We start from the raw sequence: 22549 nt of genomic DNA, 5'->3' as shown, positions 1-22549 counted from the left end.
TTGTTTATGATGTTGTGTGACGTAAAACAGAATGACGTTTATGAATGAGTCATTGTTCAGATGTTTCTGGTGTTTACTTGTTGGGTAATATTGATATTGCAAACAACAAACATTTAAGATATTAGCAGGAAGTGGTGGACAAAGGATTTCCCCGAAAAAACCGTGTTATTATTTCTGTTTTACCAGAACTGTTTTACTAGAGAATAGTAGTACCTACCTACTCTTTGTATGATTTGATCTTCAACAATCGCGTTAAAACAAAAGAATGATACTGAACTTTGTCCTTTAAATGTATCGATCTATCATTGCATTGAATGACTATGCCATATTGAACTTAGGACTGTGGAAGCATTTATGTACATACTAACAGTGTTATCACACATTCTATTGTAGTTCATAAAAATAGAAACGAAGAAGAGTCACAGGGCCCAACTATTTGTGAACTTTTTTGCTTGAATTAGGTATAGCAGCTTAGAATTAGCAGCATAAATAATTTAACTTCAAGTTGTCACTGGTTATCCTCCCATAAATTAGGTATTTATAAATGTAATGTGATGAGTTGATGACACACAAACCAATTTTCTTTACAATTCTATTATACTCATAGAGCTAGACCACACATCATTTCTCATTATTGTTTCAACAACTATCAACTGAATGACTGCAATATAGTTGAATGGAGAGGTAACAGTCCATGGCAAGCTACGTGTCTGGTTGCTTAAATACATATATGTAATGCGAAGTAGTACGTGAGTGTGCATATGACATACTGTATGTTAATGAACTAAAACACATGATTAGCATTTTAACATTACGAATTACTGCAAAACCGGCCTACACTAAATAAATTATGGTTATATCAATTACAAAAGACGCGTAGCAGATGTATTTCTGGTTTTAGGGCCCTTTGACCTACCTTCGGGAAGTTCACCGATACTTCAGGAGGTTAGGAATGTCTATTATATAATTTCCACCCTGTATAGATTACCTATTTTATAGATAGAAAATAACTTCTATAACAGCAATGACCAACAGACGCTTATTTGACTGGCCAAATCCTAAGCTATAGCTAGTGATTATCATCTACTCGACAATAAGAAGCACATCAATAACACAAACCTTTCTATAAATGAGCGAGCAGCAAGCGACCCTGAACTTCATGCCCATATGCAGTATGGCCATCATGTACGGGTGTATGACGAAGACGTTCAGCGCTGAACACAGCACCACCGCGCCCGCGTACCAGTACGCCTCCTCGCGAGTCACAGACTTCTGGTCCGGAGAGTAGTACTCCACCAGCATGCCCAGGAACACTGGCTGGGCCACGCTGGAATAAAAGAAAAAGTTAGAACGTTCCAATTTTAAATTTTTGGCAAGTTAGACTGGAATTAGAGGAGAACGTTCCCATTTTGTTTTTTGGCAGTTTAGTTCGATAATATCCTAGCGGTGAGAGCTGATGTGTGTTAATCAAAGTATTGATTTATTGATAGAGGATCTGATAAGTTTGTTTGCTGTAAACGCCTGTCTCATTTCCCAATTCACAGTAGGTATCGGTATGTCTCCGGATTTATTGAATACGGATACTAAATTGTGTGTCTACAAGACTACCCGAACTAGTAGGTAATAACTCTAGTAGGTATTAACATGTTATGGATTCCTGTAACAAATAAATAATATTTTATCCGAATGCAATCTATGTAGACATTAAGTACATGCAGTCGTAATTTACTTGAAAGTGTACTTACGTTTATTTACATGTACCTAAACGTATAATTTAAATTCCATTTGTACGCATCCAATCGGAATAAGTAGTGACATTATATCCAGCAAATGCATATTATAATTTTTCCCTCGTACGATACTAGCAATTTGTGATAATTATAGTCGATGTGTTAACTTGTTTATACCATTGTGAACATAAATACGAAAATGTTTAGATGGTGTAACAGTAAAATTTTACAAAATATTTATTTGTATACCATGTTGGTAGTGTAGCAGTTTGTAATATGTTTTGGCAAATTATTAAATAACTAGGTTACGGTTTACGTTAAAACTACGCGGATTAAACGAACGGCGCGATTATGTAACATCGAATTACTGTAGTTTTAATTGTTTCTAGCTTCTGTTGGGGACAAGGTCACTACCGCTTTCGGTCGCATGCAAATTTGATGGGGCAATGTTGAAATCGATGTGTGTAAGTCAATGGTTTCAGGATGGTTCGTTGCCTAAGCGAGTATTTTTTTATGGTTTTTCACCTAGCAACTGAAATTTTCATTAAGTTTATTTACTTACCTTTCCTTCACCGGAACACATGCTGTAAATCTTAGTTCAAAAACGTCTGGCTTCTATCATTAGAAAAAATATGGAACGACCATAGGATCATGTATCTTGCTTGTTTTGTCATATCATGATATTAGTATGCCAATAAGTCCTCACGTGGTCTAGTTTTACACAATCGCACCGAACAACCAAACACTACACTACAAAGTCTTGCCAACGAAATTGACAACTAAACAAATGAAAACATACAACAACAAAAATAAGGGCTGAATTTGTATCTCACTACAAGGCTACTGCTGGGCTAATACTAACTACCTAACGCCTAAGGTCCAACAAAATCAAAAAAGGCATAATAGGTACTTCTTCGAATCGTTCGACCGTCGTTGGTTCAACGTTTCAATTCTGTCTTGCAATAGTACAAGTTTCTCGTGCGTCATTGCGTGTCGTTTCTGCTCATGGAACCTGATGAAGGCTCCCAGCATCAGCGGCTGCTGGATCCTGGAGGGGGGAAGAGGAGTCAGGGAGGGGAGGGGTAAAGGAACGAAATAGGTTTGTTTGCTGGTTACTTTTAATCTGCCTTAGATCTTAGATCAGGCTTATTGAATTTAGATTAGGTTGTAATAAGTAACATTACACGGTAGAACACATGTCTCGCTTACAATGCTTAGCATATTTACAATAATGCATAAATGATATTGAGGTAAGTACATAGGTAGTTCAAATACTTATGTATAGGCTTTTACAATGGAAAAAAAGGAGTTAGCTGCGATGATGCTCGGGATGTAGGGCCGGTGGAAGTGTATGGAATAATAATTGTTTGTTAAGCCATCAGCTGAGGGTCATGAAATGATGAACAACATAAAATTGTTTGTTTTGTCATTAACTTGTGCAAACAATGATGGGGGAAATGCGACTAATGACTTCGTGCCCTGTAAAAAAATTAAAGCCATTACGAAGAATTACAAGAGTATGTTATTTCGATCTTTATAAAGGATTCAGATTTGACCTTATTATCTCCTTAATATTATGTATTCATGTCGTATGCAAAGTCTTATTTATATCTTATCAGTAGCACGCGCCGCTGCTGATTAAATAGTCATATAAATATCATCAATATTAAGTAAACGATCAATTAATAAGAATAGTTCGACAGTTCCGAATTTTAATTGTGTAGGCAACTAGGCAGTGCCTCAGTGAGCAAGGAGGAGAGGAGAGAATAAGGTTAGGATATAGCTCCTTTCGAATGGCCTTTCGTCCAGTAGCTTACGATTGATGATGATGACCAGGAGGGTCACTCTCTACAACTCTCTCTGCATTTTAGTTTTTTCTAAGCATCGAGCAGCGGTAACCACCCACAGCTCTATCATTCTTGTTCGTTTATTTATAGAGAGTGACCCCCTGAGATACTGAGAACGTCGTCTTTTAATATTACTGAGAAAAAAAAATGCAGTGAGCAAAACTTATTACCTGAACATTTTTGCGATAACTTTTTATCGTTAAACTTGCTTGACTAATTAATAATAATAGTCCGGAGTTTATCTTGGCCTAAGACACCAAAGGACGCATTGACAAGTTTATTCAACTCTTGCGCAACGTTCATTAAATATCATCATCGACCTTATCAATGCAGAATAAAGTCTATTTTTACAAGTTTTTTTTTTACTTCGGTTCGTGTATGGCATGTTTTTTTACTAATTTGCATATTATTATAATAATTATTTTATTCTAGCTATTAGATGCAGTTAACGACCTATTCGTCTGTGTCAATACCGAGTCTAGACTCTAGACGCCTTTTCTGTGCCTAAATTAATTAGTCAAAAACTCATTCTCGGTTGGTGGTACAAAAATGATAGGCCAAAAGTGAAATATTAGTTTGTAATTTTTTTTCAATGGGTGCTACTGCTATAGCGTGGAAGTTATAAATAATAATGATCGGTGGGACTTGGATATTGTAGGTAAGTCGCCAAAACAATACAATTAATAAATTTAATATGTAATACTTAATAAAAAATCAGGTTTACAATTTTTTATCTGATACTATATTATTAAATATTAAAAACATTTTTTTTTATAAATTAAATCAACCACTCAACGAAAATGTTTTTTCTAATAATATACTTAAGTTTTCTATAACTTCGTTTGTTAAACCGGCAGTATGACTCATTTTATAATCTTACATAAGTTTAATTTAAAGCTTTACAAGTTTACATCAATTTGCAAATGAAATCGATCATTTTATTATGCTAATATAATCTTGTAATACAAATTCATACATTTCGTTCTCGTCTAGACGCTTTTAATATTCCATGGATGATATATGAGTACCAAACAAACCACGTGAACATAAAACAGGTTTTAGAACTTACTTAACTTCGAACTGAGAGAGTACCTGACCTACTCTAAGCTTCCTTGGTGTCTCGGTCGATGACCTAGGTTGCCTAGCTCTTGTTGATGCCAACAATCGATTGTCCTTGTAGGCAGGCTTTTCGTATTTTAACGAAGCCTTGCGTGATTTTATGAAGTTTTTCGATTATCTAAAGTGGTTATTTCATTGATTAGACAGAAGAGTATCAAAAACTAATATAATTATCAGTTTTTTTTAATTCCTAGTCGAATTAAAACCTATAAAACCTCTCATTTGACATTATAGACTATTTTCACACTCAGTTTAGTCAGTTCTCTCAATTTGATTCTTCTAGCAGGATCACATTATGCATTAACACTCCCAAAAATACCTATTTCATGAGACAATTGTTTCATCCTCGTGTAAAAATTATCATGGAGCACCTACACGGTTCTCTTCTGGTTACCGCTACAAGACTTATATCATCATAACAATAAGTCTCGGAAGCGAACACGAGCTAACATGACGCATATTTGTAGACCCAATTACAGTCAATTGTACCTACGACAAACGACTCGGCCGACACAAGAGACCAACAAGACCAGCGATTCTATGAAACGGCCGCTTAACAGTTTCATTTCCTTCCACATTACAATAGAATGGAACCATACCACAGTAACATTTTGCCGATCAATACTGTTAGTAGATTACAGTCGTCGACGTAAACTGAAAATCTATAATTAAATACGGTTATCTTCTGTAGAGCTAGATTTCAAGGCCAACATTTGTAAGAGCGTGTATTGATGCTATTTTTAACCCCTAAACCAAATTGTATAACCTAGCTGTTCCCGCAAGCTTTGTTTCGCTTTAAAGTGTTTCACGGAAAAACCTTCCTTAAAAGCATCCAGTTAATATTCGCCACACTGGATGCGGTTTGCGGTAAGGGGGTGCTGCTCCTGCTTGAGGAAATATATTATGATGTTTCGGATATCTGTAATTCCATTTGTACGCAACAAGCGAAAGAGTCTATAATGTAGCAGCGATCAGAAAATATACATGTACATAACACATACATATGGTCACGCCTGTCCTGTCCCAGAGAGGTAGGCAGAGACTATGTACCTCCACGTTCAGAAATATCGTTTTAATTAAGGTCCGAACATGTCATTATCCGGTTTCGGTTACGGCCGGAAAACTATAGTTTCGGTCGGACCTTAGTTTTAGTGAATAGCCCCTCCTGGTCCATTTCGGTAGAACGTTCATTAGACTATATCCCATATCAAAGATAAAGATTAAAGAACATAATACTCCCACTCACCGGATACCGCACTCCATGAACAGCAGCACGAAGCCGTACAGCAGACACTTGCCTGCGTACGCCCTCAAGATGACCCGCAGCAAGCTGGGCGTGCGCTTGTCCCCCGCGCGCGCCACCTCCTCGTCCCAGAGCCGCGCGAACTTGTCGCCCAGCGGACCTGAACAGACGAGGGGTTAAGTAGGAGCCAGTGGAACTGAGCGGTTGAGGGGTTTAGTAGGCTGAATAATGGATTCGCAAGAGGAAACTTTTGGTGAGGGTGACCAGCTTGATATTCAATGCGGGGATTTAAGTGTACCTAGCTTTCCCGAATGGAACCTTTGTGCAGTACCGAGTTGTAAACTTCCTTTCTAAGCTAGGAATATTTGCCACCGCGCTGATCCACAAGCTAGAATTTTTTTATAGGCTTTCAAGTAAATCGTCACTGTTACTAAAAAAATGCATTAGGATAGGAGAGACATTGTTTAATACCTATTAGTCGCGCGAGTTGGCGACAAGGAGTAAAGTCCGTATAGCGCGATTAATATCAGAGGTAAAGGTGAGCTAGAACTTCTAGGCGAAATAATTTATACTTATTGATCATAAAAGGTCTTGAAATAATTTATTTGTGGGGATCCCCTGCACTTAGCTCGTAAATGGGACTAAGTGCATGATTTTTTTGTCTAATTATTTGGTTTCTTCCTTAGCTTAGACCCTTTCCATGAACTGTGGACTCTGCTGTGCTGGGCTAGACCAACATAACATACAATAATGAAGTTCCTACTTATAGTACAGCTACTTATTTCATGTTTCCTTATAATGCTTTCTTTCCCCAAGAACGGATCCTCAAATTGAACCCGTTCACATTTCTTTTACACGAAGTGTCTCGTGTCTGTTTACTAACAAGCCTCGGGTGCCGGGTCCGAGTATGTTTCCACGCAGGATCAATGGCGGGGTGAATGAACACAACGTCCATATTTACAGGCGAGCACCGAAATAGAAACGTGGAAAACTCCAGTGCACATTTCAGATGAGACATGGGTAAATTTAGCACCAAAATAGAACCTTTTAGTAGCCACAAGCTATTTTTAGAAGTTAGTGTGTAGATTTGTAAAGTTTTGTAGTTGTTTTGTTTAAGTACTTATAAAGTTTTGGGTTTTAAATCATTTCTGTGTAGGTACTTCTTATAGAAAAATATAATAATTATACATTTGCTGTACTTATTTTATTAAATTCACGTCCACGAATCATTGGTTTCGAAATCAATCGAAATATTGAAGGGAAGCGATTATAGGTTGTGTAGAAACATGAAAATTGCAGAGTACATTTCAAATGCAGTACGAGAAACTAATGTATTATTTTAATGGTACAAATCTAGTCTCGAGGTAGGTATATAATGGCATATTGCATTGCGCCATAGCAATGAGATGGCCTGGCTAACCTCAACAGGTAATAACTTTGCTTAGCACACAGCGCGCAGTTGAAACCATAGATTTAGTATATACTCGCCAGTATATACTAAGTCTATGGTTGAAACACACCTAAGTAGCCTAGTACTTTAGGTCTGTGCTACCTAGATAACCTGCATAAAAGTACCTACAGGGTATAAGGTAGCTATTGTAGAACAATTCACGTAGGTACCCTGTAATTGCAAGACATTCTAATATTCTTTAGGCAACGACAGGAATGTTAGATCGATGCTCACGTTGCCATTGCGACACACAGTGAACAAGCAACACCACTTGCACCAAATTTAATCCTTTATCTTCATGGTATCGACGATTTTTTCATTCGATCTTCTCCGCATGCGATTCGATATGACAGATGAGCCGATTCCATTGTATCGATTAAAAAAATCGGTGAATTGCATTGCTGTGAATCGATTTACCACAAAATCGGGCATCCCTAATTAAAATTAACAAGTTTCGATACTGAGATTTTTATCTCTAAAACAGAATACTAAATTATAAAACCTAGAAACCTTACATAAGACAAGGTTTTTTGTCTGCAGGTGCAGTCACTCGTAAACCTAGGGTTCCATCCGGTTCGCCATCAAACCTGAATGAAATCCAAACATATGACATAACCAGAGACAGGTGGGTACATTGTGCTGTATGTATTATGTACATAGCAACCACATGTATTACATATGTACGGCAAGTAAATGATGTGAAGGCCAAGGCCTACATCTTATGCGGAGTGCAAATAGGGGTCGCAGAGGTGTGGTGGCCTCCCGGACGCAGTGGAATCTACACTTTTATCGACCGGTAATTTAGCATAATAACATTGGATATTCAAAAGAATAAGACCTATGTTGAATCAGGCATGTTATGAAAATATACTATAGGTACATAGGTAGATATTGGTATCGGTTTCATTAAGAAACTTCAAAGAAAAATTAAAGAAACGTAGTTAGTTACTTCGTATATTTTCGATATTTACGTAATCCAATGCCATTACTAACCGACTGGCAGTGATTCCTAGAAATATAATATTACCGTGCAGTTCGATTTTATCTGGTTTTAATTGAGTAGTCGAGTTGTTCTTTCGGCAAACAAAGGTCAGCAAAGGACTACCTAACTCCTAACCTACTTTTGTTTGTTTTTGCCTTATAGAATTTCAATTACTTGTTTGCAGCGATTTTACCTGCTCCATGCTTATAATATCAATTGATCACTGTCCTAAATGCTTCCTTACCAAATTTCTACACAATATGCATATACCCTCGACCCTGATAGACCTAAGGCAAGTAGCTGGTAGATGTCTCATTAAGTACATAATTATCTTTCTACAGAGGGGGAAGACCATCAAGAACAAAGTATTTTATGGCCATGTAGGTATAGACATAAAAAGTGTTTAACATGTCCGTATACATATGTATCTGTCTCTGAAGAATGATTAAATTACTGATGGTCCGTACCTGAAGCATGTTCCTCCAGGGGCTCGTAGAGATCATTTTCCTCCAATTCATGTTTCAATCCACTCCAGAAGATTGGTAATGTCCACCTGTTGATTAAATTTCCAATTCAAGTAACAGTAAAAGGCATAGTATCGTGTGTTAGAAGTTATTTGAATATACTTTGATACAATTAATAACTAGGTATTCTAGACCACATGGAATTATTGACATACCTAAGTAAATTTTCATGCCATACTTACTAATAAATAATTATAACTAAAATCTGCATGAGTGTAGCTGCTTCAGAACTTAATAGTTCAGTTCTGTAGGCTTGACATTAATTTACGGGATACGCTGTACATTGTACAGTGCGACAAACTTATCTGTTCCGGTGAGAGAGAACTAAATTGATCCATATCTCATTATTTACTAATGAATTATATATTGATATAGATTAGATGGGTTTATTGAAACCACAAGAGCGAATTACCACTACTGGCAAACTTAAAATCTTATAGAATGAAGAAATATTACACATTTACGTGAGCTGTCACCGGAACAGATAAGTTTGTGGCACTGTACATGTACAGCCATGAAAGTTTGTTTATTTGTCCTTTTCCATGGCAACATAGCAACCACAGGGGTGGTATGTCTTGTAGGAGGAAATATTCTGGATGATGGAGCATGCCAAAAGGTACTCTTAAGAGGCAAAGCAAGTTGCAAGCAAAAATACCTAGTTACAATAAATAATTTAGAACATAAATAATTTAAAAAAATATACTTACGCAAAAGTAAGTGCAGAGAAAGGGTTAGCTTTGGCCCTTGGATGAGGGGGGCGGCCTTTAGCCTTCCCTGACTCCATACTTTGAACCTGAGGAATAATTATTATGCTTTAATATGGTGCATTTCCTCATGCCTTGCACTTCAAAGAAATATGTTTTATATGATGTTGAGGGTAGATGCAGAATAATTATTAATGAGATCCATTTAAAATGGTCTTTTATGTACTTACACTAATATATGGCTAAAATTCCAATTAAAAACCCAACAACCAACTGTTGCTTGTGGGTCAGAAAAAGGGAATTTGAAAGTATGTATATTAAAAGTTTACTTACCAATTAAAACTTGTAGCATCAGAACTGCCAAACTACTCACAATTTCACCATATTTAGTAAAACAGCAAATATGATTTAATAGATACCACACTATTTATTTTAAAAAGTACCCGCTTATTTTGAAAAATATCACGAAACACACACAATACACTGGTGGAAACAAACTATAGGGGTTAATTACGTGAGATCATTAATAGAACACAAAACGAATATTAAGTACAGAGATTGAACACAAATAAATTAATCAGTTGCCGGTCAAATAATTTTAATAGACCGTAAATTATACCGACGAAAAATAACACAGTCTCCCACTGCACTCGCGAAAGGTGAACAAAAAGGCAAGTGTCAAAAAAATTACCACAACCTACCATAGACAAAAAGTCATAATGACAGTGACAGATCGTAGCAGTCATAGACAAGCAGGCCCGTTCATTAGTATAGTGGCCTACTCCGATTTAGCGATTGTGAAATATTTGAGTTTCTAATACCCCATTTACACTCTCGCCTCGGCCCTCGCCTCCTCGCTCGCCTCGTCACTCGTGCGGAGGCGCGAATGTAAACACCCACTCGCGTGTGACGCGAGTGGGTGTTTACACTCTCGTGCAGAGTTCAGTTGTCTTTGAGCTAGCAACGATGGAGGACGTCGAAGTTTTAGCCGCAACAATAAAGAATTTATGTATGATCACCGATTACTTCGCCGTTTATGGACCGATTTTGAAAATTCTTTTTTTTATGTATTGGGTTAAGATCCTATGTGGTCCCATTTTTTTCAAATTTTGATTCCACCTCCAAGGGTGGGTAAAGGGTTAAAAACAGGCTATGAATTTCCATTTTGGGAACCTATTAACCGATTATAGTTAATGAATTTTAGAAAGTACATAGGTACTTACCTATATTTTAACATAAAAAAAATATGATGGTGACCTTGAGCTGATCTGATGATGGAAACGGAAGGTAGTCAAGGGAACTCCTCAACGGTAGGTATATAGCAACTACTTCGTGTTTACTACTGACTAGTAGGACTTATAGGTATCATTTGCTTCTTAATTTTGATTGTCAATTATTGCAAATAAACTAAGTATAAATAAGTAATAAAATAAAATAATGATAAAAAAAAAGGCTTCAAAAAACCACTAAAACGTAAGAAATAATTTAAGGTTTAGACATGGTTTAGACCTATTCTATGTGACAGTACTAATATATCTAAGCAGTAAGTACTGCTTTTATTTCTTACGTTTTAGTGTTTTGATGTTTTTTATTATTATTATTTTATTGAAATATTTACTTATATGAAATTAAATGTTTCGTCTTGCGACCAATCCATTATACAACTGAAGAAAAAACACTACGTTATAATTATACGACGACGAACACAACCTGCGCGGCACGATTTAGAAGCCAGAATGAAGCGGACGCGAGAGTGTAAACACCCGCTCGCGTGCGACGCGAGCTCGACGCGAGCTCCTTTGACTCGTGCCCCAAAAACCGCTCCGGACGCGAGCGCCGCGAGTGGCGAGGCGAGCGAGGAGGCGAGCCGCGAGCGTCTGTTCACACTCGCGCCTCGCCCCTCGCCTTGTCGCTCGCCTCGCCACTCGTGCGAGAGTGTAAATGGGGTATAAAGTTCTTGTAGCGACAGATCTTTCGGAAATTTGTACAGCCTGGCAAATAAACTGTACTTCTCTAACCAGAAGGTTTCGCGTACACTCGATTGTGCTGCCAAAGTTTCACTTCGTTTCTTACCCTTTTAACGATCTGTCATTGGTTTTTATAGCATTTTGTGGGATTGGATTACATTTTATCATGGAGGTAATGAGTATAGTGCCACAAACTTATCTGTTCCGGTGAGAGCTGACGTAAACGTCAAATATTTATTGATTCTATAAGATTTTAAGTTAGCCTGTAATGGTAATTCACCCTTGCGGTTTTAATAAACCCATCTAATCTATATAAATGTGTAATTCATCGGTAAGTTATGAGATATGGATCAATTTAGTTCGCTCTCACCGGAACAGATAAGTTTGTGGCACTATACTTACTTCCTTTCATTTTACCAATATAAAATACCCTCGGAAAAAGTTGTTGTAGGTTCAGACCAGTTTAGACCAACTTGTTTAGACAATATGATGCAAAGTTTATGAATGTTTTGACATGAATGAATTTTTCTTGTAAATTTCAACTTTTTCCGAGGGTAATAGCCCGAAAACGGTTAGGAATTAGAAAAAAAACATATGATATAAAAGTTTTAGATAATTTTAAGAGCTCCATTTCATTAGTTGAAAATATTTCTCTCCGATGCACCGTTTTCGAGATAACTATAAGCTAAAAACCAAAAATTCGTACCTTTATCCCCTCCTCCTTCCCCCCGCTCATCACCTAGGGGGCCGTCCACTAATCACGTGAGGCTCAAAAGGGGGGGGAGGAGTACGGAAAACCTCACGAAACATCACGAGGGGGGCGGGGGGTCTCGTTAGACATCACGTGTATTAATTTTTTGTCAAAAAGCGGTATTTCCCAAATATCACCAGGGGGGAGGGGGGGAACAAAAACTGAGTAAACCTAAGCCCCCTGAACAAGTTTCTGAAGGAATCGCTTAATTACCTGCTCACGCACTCTACACCTCATTCCTTGACTGGACTATAAGGTTGTGCCATGGAAGTAATAAGTACTTATATTACTTCCATGGGGTGTGCTCAGGAAATCCCAGAATTTTGTACAAGCTACTGATTTGTCAACAGGCTATAAGTAATAATATACATTAAATAGGTAGGCATATTGTTTTAGTGTATCCCGATGAGGCCGAGAGGCGCCACTATGTGTATGCAAGAATACGTAATATCAAACAAAGCCCATACTGTTAGTAATCTTATTATACCTACTTTGTTTTATTGATTAGAATGAAAGGTAAACTGGACCCAGTCCCAAGGTATCAATAAAATTACAACGTAAAAACAGTGTATGAAATTTAATGACACATCATTGTATTTTAAACATAAAATAAAATTTACATACTTTTAATAACTTACTAGGTATCACATTTGTGCAGGTTAACTGTTTATTAGATCATGTTTTTGGTGGACTTTTTATTACATTCATATACGTTTGATCATGAGAAAATGTATGTCTGGATAATTCTTCTCGGAAATATTCTATAGTCCTTTGAAGGCCATCTTGTAGGGAAATCTGAAAACAGAAAATTATAAATTTCAATATAAAAGTTCCCGCTAGAGGCGCCACCGTATGGGATAAAACGAAAACTTTCATAGGTTATGATAACTGCAACGTGCTGATGGTGATGGTGGTGGGGGTGGGTTAGGAGAACAGTGCAGGTTGTTCTCGGCCAAGGTGATGTCAGAGTAATTTGGTTACTGAGTGGTTACCTTGGGTACCCAGTGCAAGTTGGTACCTGCGACAGTGACCTCCGCCTTTGGTTACTGAGTGGGTACAGCCTCCGCAACGAAGAGGTCAGATTAACTTGGTTACCCAGTGGTTGCTGATAGTAGTTACCTTGGGCGACCAGTGCAGGTTAGTCTCCGCGACGAAGAGGTCAGATTAACTTGGTTACTGAGTGGTTACCTTGGGCGACCAGTGCAGGTTGGTCTCTGCCACGGTGATGTCGGGGCGGCGGCGCTGCGGGTCGTCCTCCACGGCCGCCCCAGACTCCACCAGGCTGCGGCAGCCCGGGACTAGATTCTTTATTATTATCGCGAATTCTGAAATAAGTTATTGTTTTTTTTTTATTAAATGGGTTGGTAGATAGAAGATATTGGTTGGTTTGATACAAAAACAATAAACGGTGCAGGAAAATATGACGTAAGTAATAAATATGTAGTTTTCAATAATGCTAAGAATTTAGGTAAGTAAGTATTGTTTTTATTCCTGGAATGTCGTTATCGGGTGGATGTTATTGTAACTTTATAATCAAGTACAAGTAGCGAACTACAAGTTTGAACGGTTAGACTTTTATAGTTTGAAAGAATCGTAACCGAATTCCAATGTTTGTCTTCAGACTTTAAAACCATCAAAATTAGAAAGAGAAGAAGACATTATTTATCATTTTATATATTTTTGGCATATAAAATACATAGGTATTACACTCACGGGCAATGAAAATGTGCCACTGAGATAAACACCAAATTACTCCTAAATAGAAAAGGCTAGCTTAATAACGCTTCAGAAACATTGAAGTACATTTAACAGAGCATCATAATATTACCAACTAAAATTAAATGTTTGAGAAAATTGGGGTTGTTTGGTGTCGTTATTTAATGAGTGGATCTTTTACATTGCCCATGAGTGTATAAACAACTACTGACCTTCTATAGTATGCTCGACGGGGTTCCCAATATTGACGGGCAGCGTGTAATTAGACGCCATCAGGGAGAGCAGCCCGTCCACGAGGTCCGACACGTAGCAGAACGACCGCGTCTGCTTGCCGTTGCCATAGATCTGAGGAGAAAATGTAGTCAAAGTCAAATGTTTTTTATTCATCGTATACTTAAATATAAAAATTTCTGATGAAAGTTATTTTTTACAAACTACGAAGAACGGAGGCAAGAAATGAGCCATCTTTTCATGTTGCTTGTAATGTTAGGTGCGTGGGGGGTGGATTTAGAATGTTGAGATTGTGATTGGGTGGTTGAGAATGTTCAGCTTTACTAACTGGGGTATTAGGCAGGTGGCTGGTAGTGGTTGGTAGTTGGATGACTTCGGGAGGAGGGAAGGCTCATCGGAAGAGGCCTTCATCTAGCCCTACGCAACTGGACTCGTTTGACATCGACTTTGTCAGTTAGCTAGATCTAGACAGTCATACCAGCAAGGACTCAGACGAATTCACAGCTGTCCGGAAGACGCGTACGGTGTGGCACTGGCACATGAAATCTCTTGAGAGATTGGGTGATCAACACTCAACGACGCCCTAAAGCAAGGATACGCCTAGATCAAAAACTTATTTCACACACTGTTTAGTGCGAGTGCGAGTAGTCTACGAGTAGGCGTACATTGCTGAGTATGTATGGCAGATTCAAAAGTTTTGCAAATACTATATTGTATACAACAAGCCCAGCAATGTATGTCTAAGTCTACTAAACACTCGCACTAAACAGTGCGTGAATCGGCCTTTACAAAAGAACCCAACTCACAGTAATGGTGAGGTTCTGCAGCGCCTGCATGACGAAGTTGCTGACGACCCTCCCGTCGGACGCCAGCATGCGCGGCCCGTACGTGTTGAAGATGCGCGCCACCCGCACCGACACCTTCTCTTGTTTAGCGTAGGAATAGGCCAGGGTCTCAGCCACTCGCTTGCCTTCGTCGTAGCACGCGCGGGGCCCTGGAATGGGGGAAGAGGATATGGTGATATTTTTGGGCAGTTGTATACAGGATGTGGTAGGTATAATGGTACAAGCCGAAAAGGGGAAGACTCACAGGGTCATTCTTTCCGTCACCCCCTTTCGACTAATAACCAGCATATTTGGGAAATAAAAATGTTAGGGAATCGTTGTGTTATGAAGACACACTAATTATATGTTCTTGAGATGTTTGAACCTCGGTATAGCTGGTTATTTAAGTGGAAGCACATTCCACAGTTTTGGTATCGTTGATTAATAATTATGGTATTGTTGCTTAGAGTTTGATGACGTAAGTCTGTAAATGTATCGCATTATGAATTCTTTGGAATTTATTTACAGTGCACCGTCGCTAGTGTTGCCCAAATTCAGTCTTGGTCTTGCAGTCTTGGTCTTGTTCTTGCGTTTTTGCAAGACCAAGACCAAGAACAAGACCGCGTATTTTTAGCAAGACCAAGACCAAGACTGACCGTGCAAGACTTGAGCAAGAACAAGACATAGCCTGCAAGACTCTTGCGTCTTGCAGAGCGCTATTTCACTGAGTAGTTAGGTGTAACAGTTCGGTGTATAGATAAGTACGCTTAGGAATTCTATGAGATGCAAAAAACTGTATCAAAGAAAATGAAAAACTGGACCTATGCGCATTACGACTAATACCATAAACATAGCGAATAAAAAAATATCTATTAAAATCAAAAAGTAAACTTTAATAAATAGTAATAGACTAATAGGTAATTGCAAGACTTGCAAGACTTCTATGAGATGCAAAAAACTGTATCAAAGAAAATGAAAAACTGGACCTATGCGCATTACGACTAATACCATAAACATAGCGAATAAAAAAATATCTATTAAAATCAAAAAGTAAACTTTAATAAATAGTAATAGACTAATAGGTAATTGCAAGACTTGCAAGACTCTTGCTGCAAGACCAAGACCAAGACCAAGACTGGGAGCGCAAGACCAAGACCAAGACCAGGTGTATTGGCGCAAGACCAAGACCAAGACCAAGACCAGGTGTATTGGCGCAAGACCAAGACCAAGACTGGCTAAGTCTCGTCTTGTTCTTGCATTTGGGCAACACTAACCGTCGCTCTTTCAGTGACTGGGATTAACATGAAGGTCATAAGTGTTAAACACAAAAATATGTTAAACGACTTAACTAAGTGTGCACTTCGTGCATACAGCATAACATTCAACCAAATAACTATCATTGTTTGGTTTTTAAAGCATCAGAATAACTAAGTACACTAATTCACATTAAATAGTCAATTACTATGATAATGATAAGTAACAACCTTTCAACCGGAAACTAGTTTTAATATATTGCCCCAAATTCAAATGTATGTACCTACATGATAAAGTTTTAGATATCGAACATAGGTACATCCTTAATACTGTTAGCTTCTACTTAAAAGTACTACTAGGCTAGGCTTCTACTATCCTCCTTCTTTATTAACTTGTTATTGATTGTAAACTTGATATTATATCAGAGAATCAAACACAAATTGCAGTAAAACCTTACCAATCGGGTTCACGTGACCCCAGTAAGACTCTGGCTGAGGGTGCACCATGGGGTCACCATACACTTCGGATGTACTCGCTATTAGTATCTTTGCACCTACTCTTCTAGCTAAACCTGTGAGAAAAGTATGGTACGGTTATTTATATTACAGGATACTACTGAATTTAATTAAGCACATAATACATTATTATACCATTAGGACTACAATATATCGTAATAAAAAAACAATTGATATAGATATTAGTATGAAAGGGGTTTTCAAACTATGAAAAATGAAAAGATAATTATCATATTGAAAGATTTGAAAGCATAGGTAATAAAGATGAAGCTACAATAGGACATTTTATACTGATACAATGGCACTTACCTAACATATTGATTGTACCTAAGGTATTAGTTTTAATTGTCTTCACCGGGTTCTCCATATAATGAGGTGGGCTAGCTGGGCTGGCTAGGTGGTAAATTTCGTCTGCCTGAAAAATTAAGGTCCTTAATTTATCATGTCTTGCTTGAACAATATGTGATGTTTTTATTAACATCAAATCTGTAACATTCCATGCATCTAGTTGTAGTGCACACCCAGGCCTGATACATAAGAATTAAGAGTTTATAGTAAGGATTTGTCATTATTTTGGAAGGCTTTTTGTACAGTATAGTATAAAATACCTATAATACTTACTAATATTCTCTTTCGATAATATTGTTTTTTTTATTACGATATATTGTAGTCCTAATGGTATAATAATGTATTATGTGCTGTTTTTATTAACATCAAATCTGTAACATTCCATGCATCTAGTTGTAGTGCACACCCAGGCCCACCCTTTGCAGTTCTTAGTCAGGGTCTAAATTTGTTAATTTCCCTGTACATCTGTATCATAGCCTCTGCATGTATCATGATGAATCATACATGACAGGGCTACAACACGGAGATCAGATACAGGGAAAAATACAAACGTGGACCCTGAGTTAACCATTCACAAATAATATTTTAAAAATAATATTGTAGACACTATAAACTAAATATTTACATAGAACATAGGACTATACCTCCACATACAGAGGGTTGACAATGTCATGGTGGATCAGTTCAAAGTTGCGATGGCCGAACCAGTGTTCAACATTCCGCTTGCGTCCTGTGAAGAAGTTGTCTACGACAATTACTTCATGTCCCTGTGTCATGAGGATGTCCACAAGATGTGAACCAACAAAGCCTGCACCACCAGTCACCTGAAAAAAATTAATTGTCAGTAAATTTGTGCATAGAAAATTAACACTGATACATAAGAATTAAGAGTTTATAGTAAGGATTTGTCATTATTTTGGAAGGCTTTTTGTACAGTATAGTATAAAATACCTATAATACTTACTAATATTCTCTTTCGATCTTTGTATCCAAGATATTTAACTTCAGGAAACTTTTGTGGCACTCTTCCTTCTAATATAGCAATTTGTTTCTGCAATTTCTCAATTTTATCCTTAGCCTCTTTCACCTCCCGTAGCAGCTCTTGAGTGATGTCATTATTGCTTGACTCCATTATTTTACTTTGTACTTTTAAATGTGGCAAGTCAATCTTTGGCTCTGGTGGAAATTCCCTTACATTTGTATTTAAAACTTGGCTTTGGTGTAGAGGCTTTGCAACTGCTTTACCTTCATGAGATTTACCCTTTGATAATACAAAGACTATAAAAAGAACTGTAACAAACAATAATATTTCTTTTAGAAGTATTTGAGTTTTTGGGAAACACATTTTTAACTCAGTACCATGTAAATATTATATTGTACTGATAATATTAGGACTGTGTTATGAATTTATTCAGGAATACTTTAGATTTTATTTTACTACAGCAAAGTAAATATTTAACTATACTTACTATATAAATACATTGTACTATGTATACAGACTACAGATTTTACACACAAACATCATTAACGTTGTTAACACTACATACTATCTTTATAGATATTTAATGAAGTAGGAAATGATTATTCGACTATTAGATAACCGCATAGTGATTCATTAATAACCACATATCAAATTTATTAGAATACATCGGCGAATGTGAAAGATACTTACATAAAATCCAAAAACTTACTATGCTCAGTGTTTTTATGACTTTTAGGGATAGTCTTATCATTTCTGAAATTTAAATTCACAAGCTTTGTGCTCACATTTCTTTACACTCTCTTCGGTTTCGGCAATATTAATTAAATTTTGCCAGAAAGGAGGAAAAGGCAACCAGCAACAGCAACGGAACACAAATTTTTGACATTTCAATTTCAATTCAAGTTGTCAATGTCAAATTGTCATTGACACAATGCTGTGATGACATTTGTATGACGTTTGAATAAGACGTTTGTGTTTACGCTAGTTCTACACACTCACTGCTCGCCGGGCGTAATTTTGTAACCACAGAGTAATATTGACACAAAAAAACAATATTACCGGTTTAGAACTTGTGCACAATAACGTGGTTATGTAATCCGAAACGGAGTCATGCAGGGGGTAATTCTGAGCAACTTCTGTTCTACAGTCTCACACGAAGCTGCTCGGTGGAAGCAGGCCCTCCCAGTTCCGAGAGATTACACGGATCTGGTGATCATGGATCGAGGGATACATCTTATTAGGCCCTATACCCGTAGCATACCTCCCCAACCCTCACGTGTTGCCATACCGCCGTATGCGATTCCAGTCTTCTGGTCATGGTCGAACAGCTGCCCCTCTAAAGGTTCGTCAGCTGCATCATACGAAGGGAAATTTTCGATTTCTTAAAATTGATTTTTATTCTCAAAGGACTGAATGAAAACTGGAGCCTCTTCTAGCCCAGTGTAGGCGTTTTTATGTAGCGTATCCACAACAAGTTGCTCCATGGTCAGCCCCAGGCGCTTGAAGTACGTGCTTCACATACGTGCAGTGTATACACGGGTATTAATTACCTAGTTAATGTATAGGTGCTGGCTATGTTACATACATATGTGAATTTTCTATCACATTAGCTATATCACTGGTAGGTAGGTATTCGTATTTTAGTAAATAAATTAAATGCCTATAAGGTCAACCGGGGCCAAGTCGCCTACGGGGCTAATGCCTCGAATTCATTTATCTTCCGAACCACATATTTTAGAACTACTGGAGTCATCTGCTATCTATCTTTGGAACTCAAACTTTTACCACTGACCAATAGATGTCGTATCCGGAACAATTTTCTTAAATAATCTGCCATTTTAATTTTTTCACCTATTTCGGCCACCTCCGGTTTCATGACACGTTTTTTTTAATCCTTCCAAATGTGTGTTTATTTAAAAGAATCTATGTTTCCTAACTGTAAATACTGTTATTGTTTTGTTGCTCTGCATATTGTTTTGATTATTTTATTGAAATAACGTAAGATTCCGACACAATATGCAAAAATTTGTAAGTTTAGCTTTTTTTTGGGGTAAATGCCTCTGGGCTGATGGGGTTATTGCCTCTATTGCGGCGCAATAGCCCCATTTTCAGAGGTTCTAAACATTTTATGTTATGATAAATGTATTTTATACCACCAAATTACTCTTAAACAAAAAATACTAGGTTAATGACGCCTTCTGCAATATTGAAGAACATTTAACAGCGTATCAGAATTAACATTCTTAGACTGGTAATCTAACTAAAACGTAAATAATTTGAATATATATTAAACTAAATGTTTAAAAAAATTAGCGTCATTTGGTGTCGTCATTATAATGTTGTTAACACGGTATATAGAAAATAATCATATAATAAATAATAAATAAAAAAATAGTATAAAAGATGTTTTAACTTTATACAGCCTTTTATTCTAAAGTTCACGGCGAAAGAAGTTTACAAATAACAATCAGGATTTTCTCAAAAGTTGACAGAGAGTGAGTGGAAAAAAAACCATAGACCAAGAGCGGGCGGGAAAGTGGAGTTGTCAAAAATATTATAATTAGCATCTGTGGTCGTCGCGGCACAGAATGCGGCGTGTTATTGTTTTGAGGGAGGCGCGCGTTACAGACTCCCCCTCTAATCCGAATGATGCGACTCCGCGTTCGGGTTAGCTACTACTTTACGCGGCCTACCTCGCTTGCGTTTCTCTTGGACTGGTGCTTGGATGCGACCGACAAATGGCGTAAGCTGAGAAACGTGGTATTTTCCCAGGACTTCCCCATCGGTAATACGTTCCAACAAGTACGTGGTAGGACTCACCGCTTCCTTAATCTTGTAGGGGCCGTCGCGTCTAGGGATGAACTTTGGCGTCTGTCCACGATTGGTGTCGTTAGCTCCTTGAGTTTTCAAGAGGACTAAGTCACCCACCTTGTAATCGGGTGATGGTCTCCGGTTCTCATCAGCATTCTTCTTCTGAGCGGCCTGCGCCTTCTCATGAATGTCCCTGGCTTCTACAAGGGAGGTGGACAACTTCTTCAGGTATGGTGTTATGGCTGGCACGAAGTTATCGGCATCTAAAATACGGCGCATATCTGTGGCAGCGTCAGCGGGTGCGCGCAGCTCTCTACCAAAGGTGAGGTAAGCTGGGGAAAACCCTGTGCTCGCTGTCACGGCAGAATTCATGGCAAACCTTATTGCTGGTAGATGTTGGTCCCAGGTTTCATGGTCTCGGCCAACAAGTACGGCAAGTTGAGGTTTGAGGTCGCGATTCTTTCGTTCAACCGGGTTCGCCTCCGGGTGGTAAAATGGGGTCAGCGTCTGGTCGATGCCCATGCAATGACAAACTTGTTGCATGACCGCGCTGATGAATTGTACCCCGTTGTCGCTCAGCACTCTACGGGGAAAACCAAACCTTAGGAACACTTCGTCGATCAGTGTTCTAGCGCATTCTGGGCTGGTCGCATTCTTGAGCGCAAACAGTTCAACCCAGCGCGTGCTAACATCCTCAACGATCAACACCCACTAGTTCTCAGTGGCAGTTTCCGGGAGAGGGCCAAAGAGGTCAATTGCTACAACTTCAAACCTTCTTGCGGTGGCTGGTGTCTGCAAAAGACCCGATGGCTTCCTCGTGTCGACTTTGTACCGCTGACACGCTGCGCACTCCTTGATATAATCGGCTACGTAGGACCTCATTCCTGGCCAATAAAAACGAGTATGTAGGCGCGCGAGCGTGCGATCAACGCCGAAGTGTCCGGCGGTCGGTGCATCGTGGTAATCTGACAAGATCTTAGCGCGTTCATGAAGGGGAATGACGAGGCATGCGTTCTCTTCATCATCGTCTGCTTCTGGGCCATACCTATATAAGATGCCGTCGGATAGAACGTACCCGCGGTCAGCCCACGGTCTCCCCCTAAAGGGTTCGTCAGACTCCAAATCTTCTATGATCTTACCTATTTCAGGATCCTTTAGCTGATTCTCTCTGATGTCGCTAGGCGACCGAGTCGGTAAATCCACGGTTGTGAGGCACAGTTCGCAGTCTTCAGGGCAATTTGGCCGCGACAGTGTATCAGCGATGACGTTGGCCTTGCCTGGTGTGTATTCGATGCGCAGGTTGAACTCTTGAATCGCGAGGGCCCATCTAGCAAGTCGGCCGCTCGGTGATTTCAGGCTCATGAGCCAACGGAGGGGTTGGTGGTCGGATCTCACCACGACCTCGCTCCCATCGATATAACCTCTGAACTTACCGACGGCCCAAACTACGGCCAAAGCCTCGCGTTCAGTCGTATTGTAGTTCTTCTCCGCGCCATTAAGAAGTCTGCTGGCATACTCAATCGGCCGCTCATCTGCTCCCTCCCCCTGCAG

At 38.6% G+C, this 22549-nt stretch overlaps 2 protein-coding genes across 4 annotated transcripts in view; both read right to left on the bottom strand.

The window, feature by feature from the left end:
* The window catches only part of LOC105391726 (ATP-binding cassette sub-family C member 4), a 58108-nt gene extending 47823 nt beyond the window's left edge, over window positions 1-10285 (bottom strand). The window contains exons 1-5 of the mRNA XM_048626087.1: window positions 9933-10285; window positions 9603-9688; window positions 8839-8924; window positions 5943-6099; window positions 1120-1327 (exon numbers count right to left, since the gene is read on the bottom strand). Of these exons, the coding sequence (XP_048482044.1) occupies window positions 1120-1327; window positions 5943-6099; window positions 8839-8924; window positions 9603-9679 (528 nt within the window). The 5' untranslated portion in view covers window positions 9680-9688; window positions 9933-10285. The remainder of the gene's footprint in view (window positions 1-1119; window positions 1328-5942; window positions 6100-8838; window positions 8925-9602; window positions 9689-9932) is intronic.
* Window positions 10286-12879: 2594 nt separating this feature from the next.
* Window positions 12880-19077, bottom strand: LOC105384251 (UDP-glucuronic acid decarboxylase 1). Of its 3 annotated transcripts, none has more exons than XM_048626023.1 (9): window positions 18878-19077; window positions 18170-18495; window positions 17850-18029; window positions 17167-17272; window positions 16800-16913; window positions 15071-15258; window positions 14246-14378; window positions 13506-13642; window positions 12880-13112 (listed from the first exon to the last, which is right to left on the bottom strand). In XM_048626023.1, exons 1-9 carry the CDS (start codon window positions 18936-18938, stop codon window positions 12993-12995), a joined length of 1365 nt encoding a protein of 454 aa, XP_048481980.1. In that variant the 5' UTR covers window positions 18939-19077; the 3' UTR covers window positions 12880-12992. The 3 variants fall into 3 exon arrangements, with proteins under 3 accessions (XP_048481980.1, XP_048481982.1, XP_048481981.1); XM_048626025.1 differs by having other exon boundaries at window positions 18897-19045; XM_048626024.1 differs by lacking the exon at window positions 18878-19077 and adding an exon at window positions 18675-18810.
* Between the last annotated feature and the right edge of the window lie 3472 nt (window positions 19078-22549).

This window comes from Plutella xylostella, chromosome 15, assembly GCF_932276165.1.
Source record: "Plutella xylostella chromosome 15, ilPluXylo3.1, whole genome shotgun sequence".
Classification (NCBI taxonomy): Eukaryota; Metazoa; Arthropoda; class Insecta; order Lepidoptera; family Plutellidae; genus Plutella; species Plutella xylostella.
Note: the sequence above shows the minus strand (reverse complement) of the source record. Positions and strands in the feature narration are given on the sequence as shown.

Excerpts from the sequence above, each read along its gene's own strand:
- LOC105384251 (XM_048626023.1), bottom strand. The coding sequence starts at position 18,938 with ATGATAAGACTATCCCTAAAAGTCATAAAAACACTGAGCATAGTAAGT. Across the intron at positions 15,259-16,799 it reads GGGTCACGTGAACCCGATTG|GGCCCCGCGCGTGCTACGAC; the intron begins GTAAGGTTTTAC and ends CCCCCATTCCAG. Across the intron at positions 14,379-15,070 it reads TGCAGAACCTCACCATTACT|ATCTATGGCAACGGCAAGCA; the intron begins GTGAGTTGGGTT and ends TTTTCTCCTCAG.